The sequence below is a fragment of the Ipomoea triloba genome, chromosome 13 (genome assembly GCF_003576645.1).
Source record: "Ipomoea triloba cultivar NCNSP0323 chromosome 13, ASM357664v1".
In the NCBI taxonomy this organism is placed as follows: domain Eukaryota; kingdom Viridiplantae; phylum Streptophyta; class Magnoliopsida; order Solanales; family Convolvulaceae; genus Ipomoea; species Ipomoea triloba.
In genome coordinates, this window is record NC_044928.1 from 29,801,072 (window position 1) to 29,805,742 (window position 4,671).

General features: G+C 39.9%; 1 protein-coding gene across 1 annotated transcript; it reads left to right on the forward strand.

Moving 5' to 3' along the window:
• The first annotated feature begins 386 nt into the window (after positions 1 to 386).
• Positions 387 to 2,968, forward strand: LOC116002455. The gene is made up of 3 exons (XM_031242599.1): positions 387 to 1,456; positions 1,578 to 1,767; positions 1,861 to 2,968. The coding sequence occupies exons 1-3, from the start codon at positions 1,016 to 1,018 to the stop codon at positions 2,508 to 2,510; spliced, it is 1,281 nt and encodes a 426-aa protein (XP_031098459.1). The 5' UTR covers positions 387 to 1,015; the 3' UTR covers positions 2,511 to 2,968.
• The last annotated feature ends 1,703 nt before the right edge of the window (positions 2,969 to 4,671 follow it).

Genomic DNA, 4,671 nt, shown 5'->3' on the forward strand with positions numbered 1-4,671 from the left:
AAACCCAACCCAGTAACGCACAAAGGCCAAAAATTCTCACCTAATTCACTCTTTCCGTTTCCCATTTTGGTCACGACCCAATCCCCCGCTGTAATCGTTCCCCTTAATCTGCACAACCCCGGGTCACAAGGACATTTCTGTAATTTCACTCCCTCGAACCACGCAATCGTTGCCGTCCACGTAGCGCTCCTGAACACGCGGCTCAATCTCGTGTCGAGAAACAATAATGTTCAAGTAACCACACGGTCACGTGATTTGTAGCAGCATACCTGACACGTATACTCCACGTGGCGTAGATCCACGTCAGCATCGCCTCGTCTTCTTCCTCTCCTCACTTCATCACTCTCTCTATATATCCAACTCTCTAACCACTCCATCATTTTAACTTCAGCTTCACACAAAAACGCCCCTAAATTCTGAAAAAGAAAAAAAAAATCTTTTTTTTTTTTCTAGAAATCCCTAAAAATTCTTTAACCAAACTTTACTCTCGCCGGAAACTATGAACTTTCCGGCCGAAAGTTCCCTCCTTCACGAACGCAATGCCCGTATTCCCGTTCACCGCCGTCACGTTTTCCGTGAAAATTCGTAGCCAAAGCCTTTTCCTTCCTTCCTTTCTCATTATCTCCCACTTCAACAGCTTCACGAGAAGCGAGATCGAGAAAGGTATGAAAGAATAGAAAATTTTCAGATTTGTTTTAGCATAAACATAAACATAAACTATAACTTAATTTTGATCGGGTTCTGTGACCTTGGAGGTTGATCATGTGTTGGAGCTGATTAGCATTATTTTTCCCTGATCTTTTGTGCCTTTTTCATGGATTTCTGTGTAAATTGAGGTATGATAAGTGTGTAACAGTTAATTCAGAGTGATTTTGAATTGTGCTCAGAGGTAACAGAGATAGAGAGAGAGAGAGAGACGGTGTGGGTGTGTAATTATTTTGTACAGAGAGAGAGAGAGAAAGAGAGCGTATAGGTTTAGACTGTGAGTGAGAGAGAAAGTACGAGTTTGGTAGAAATGCCGGTGATGAAGGTTCAACCAATCGACTCTCTATCATCGTCGATCCGTGGGGATTCAGCGAGGTCGGTGTCGAAATCGCGGCTTAAGAGGTTCTTCGATCGGCCTTTCACTAGCGTTCTGCGGAGTTCATCGGCGTCGGAGAAGGCCACCGTCACGGTCGGAGCTGGTGTCGAAGTACCGTACGGCAAAGATGGAGGGGTTTCGTCAACGGCGGCTGAGTTCGAGCCCAGCTCGGTCTGCTTGGATAAGATGGTTCAGAATTTCATCGAGGAAAGCAATGAGAAGCAGCCGCCGTCGAAAATCGGGCGCAACCGCTGCAATTGCTTCAACGGCAACGGCAGCGACAGTTCCGATGATGAGTTCGATTTCACCTCCTCTGGATTTTCTGATTTTGTGGCCAATTCCTCATCCTTCGGCGACTCATCTGATACCATCAAGGTTCTTAATTTCCACTAATTTCTTCAGATTCAAGTAAAATCAGCGTTAAATTCGAAAACATTAACTCAATTTCAATTTCAATTTTCTGATTATTTTCCGGTTGGATTTTGGTGTAATTCAGAGCTTGATTCCCTGTGAGAGTGTTGCGGAGAGAAATCTCTTAGCCGACACCTCGAAAATCATCGAGAAGAACAAAATCTGCAAACGTAAAGACGATCTTCGGAAAATCGTCGCCGACGGCCTCTCGACTCTAGGCTACAACGCCTCCATCTGCAAATCCAAATGGGAGAAAGCTTCATCCATGCCTGCTGGTACTTAACGACCTATAATTACTTGTATATAGCTAAGCGACTGTTCCAATTTGTTAGGTTTTGAATACTGAAAAATGTCTGTGCTTTATTTAGGAGAATACGAATACATTGATGTGATTGTGGAAGGAGAAAGAGTGTTGATCGATGTAGATTTTCGATCGGAATTCGAGATTGCGAGGTCAACGGGAAGTTACAACGCGGTTCTACAGTTGCTGCCGCTGATTTTCGTCGGAAACGGCAATCGGCTTCTGCAAATCGTTTCGATCATGTCGGAGGCGGCGAGGCAGAGCTTGAAGAAGAAAGGTATGCACATCCCTCCCTGGCGCAAAGCCGAGTACATGAAAGCTAAGTGGCTCAGCCCCTACAGCCGCTCCTATTCCCCTCCGCCACCGCCGCCGGAGAATCCTGAACCCGAATCCGAACCGAAACCGGAACCCGAAGCTGTTGAGGATGAAGCCGAAGCTGAGGCCGAGGCAGGAGCTGAAGCTGTGAGCGAGTGCGGGGAGTTGGACTTGATATTCGGAGACAATACGACACCGTTTGCGGATGAAAATAACCCGTCTTCACCGGCGTCTCCATCGCCGCCGGCGATAATTCCCGGCGAGGAAGCGAAGCCATCTCCGTCGCCAAAACCGGCGGCGATGCTGATGTGGCAACCCCCGGCGATAAAGCCGAAAAGTTGCGAAAGAGGCAACCGGGTCATCGTCACCGGGTTGGCTTCCCTTCTCAAGGAGAAACCCTAAGAAAAAATTTTGGTCTTTTCCCCTTTTTTTTCCTTTAATTTTTATATCTCCCAAAAATTCCTAACATTTTCGAATCTATTTTTGTGGAGTACAAAAAATATAAATATAATATAAAAACCTATATAGAGATGGGAGACTCAATTATAGAGCTAATTGAAATTTTCTCCTGTTTTTTTATTTTTATTTTCCATCCCTTCTTTTTTTGTTTGTAAGGGTCTCTTGTAAGTTGTAAGAAACAAAATTCTAGACTAAACTGTCCCTGTTGTAATAAATTCTTAGAGTCCAAAATTAAAGAAAAAATAGGTTTTATGAAAGTATGAACTCTGCATATCCAAATGTTCCTTCCAAGGGAACATCGTCTTAGTTTGGCCTTTCATCTATGTTTATGAAAACAAAAATCCTGTATTTAATGACATTGCTATCTTTAATAGAATATATATAATGTAAATTTTTTAGTATTAAATATACAATACTCCTTTGTATTTTATATGGCAACAATTGTTTAATATAATTATGCATATTATGTTATATTGTATTGTGTATTATTCACACCGATATTAATAGTATTTGATATACTCACGGAATCATAATTTTACTCAGTAGTCAGTACAATTGATATTATTGTAGAAAAATCTTTCATATATTCACACTGATACCAATTGTATTTGATAATTTTACTCAAAAACTCTATATGGCGATGCACTAATACGGGGGTCGATTTTGGATCATATAATAACATTAGATTAAAAGAATATTTATCTAGAGAACACCAATCATTTTTCTTTTAAAATAAAAAGATTTCATGGGAGAAAGGGAGTGAGTGGGGGGATGGGATGACGGCAGGGCCCGTGCCGTCTCGGACGCCGTGAAGTGGAAATAGGGAGAGGCTTTCATTTGAATAACGTGATATTCCCTTCGTGCGTAGCAGACAGCATACCCCCCTCCCCCACCCCGTCTAAAAAAAAATTAATAAATAAAATAATGAGGGTATTTTAGTCTTTTTTCTTTTCTTTTCTTTCTTCTCTGACGAGTCTATCTCAACTATCATGTTTCCGACGATCATTTCTGTTGTCCGTAATTTTTTTTTTTAAATTTCTTTTACGATCTTGCAACCCATTCGAATCGATCATTGTCTTCCCGCTTTACCACTAGATCGATGAACACACTGCAAAGTCTACTGTCATTTTGAAGGTAAAATTGTCAGAAATTGAAATTAAAACTTTGTTCGGAATATTTCACGGCATAAAGTCTAAGCTCACTGTAACTCTGGCAATTAGGATTAGATGGTGGAGAATGGTAGAGAAGATCGAATATGTCGACGGCGTTTATAGGGATCCAAATGCTCCGGTGGAAGATAGAGTCAAGGACATCTTGTCGTGCACGACTCTGAAAGAGAAAATTGGATGTAAATACTTTTGCTGTATACACTTTCAAATAATGACAGAGAGATTTCCTCGCAATCCAAAAAAATATGCTATGCTTTTTTTTGGCCGGTTCTCCACATCCCACAATTTGACTATAGTTTACATTTTAAATACTAATAAATGAGTTTAATGTCATGCTTAGACTGTGTTCAAGCTTCTTTTTGTTTGTTTGGTGTCAGTCTGTCACATTTTTACTACTCAACTTTTTTAAAGCTTTCATTAAACTTTAATTAAGTATTCATCAACTCGACCGACCCGCTATAGAGCAATTGAGCAAAAACAATTTATCTATCCCGATGGATTAAATTAATCTAAGTAGGCCGAATCAAATAATTTGATAATAAAGAAATACAGAATAAGTAATAAAGATAAGATCGATATTGGTCTTGAGAAAGACAGGACTTGTACTAATGAAGAGTGTAATGAGATTACAAGTGAATTTGATATTTAACCGTACATGATTTGTAATGCTAAGACAATGCAATATTTATACTAGACATGGACCAACAAATTCCCTTAAAATCGTGGTCGGTTACAAGACTAGGGTTAAAGACAGAAATGGAACGCCTTGGCCATAATTGACAAAAATAGGAATGAATTGAAAATGGGATGACAAAAATAGGAAAAACTCACTTGGGACATGCGTTTGAGAGTCAAAAACGCATGTCTCATTTGCGTTTTTTTTTTTTTTTTTTTTTTTTTTTTTTTTTTTTTTTTTTTTTTTTTTTTTTTTTTTT

Excerpts from the sequence above, each read along its gene's own strand:
- LOC116002455 (XM_031242599.1), top strand. The coding sequence starts at position 1,016 with ATGCCGGTGATGAAGGTTCAACCAATCGACTCTCTATCATCGTCGATC. Across the intron at positions 1,457-1,577 it reads ACTCATCTGATACCATCAAG|AGCTTGATTCCCTGTGAGAG; the intron begins GTTCTTAATTTC and ends GGTGTAATTCAG. Across the intron at positions 1,768-1,860 it reads AGCTTCATCCATGCCTGCTG|GAGAATACGAATACATTGAT; the intron begins GTACTTAACGAC and ends TGCTTTATTTAG.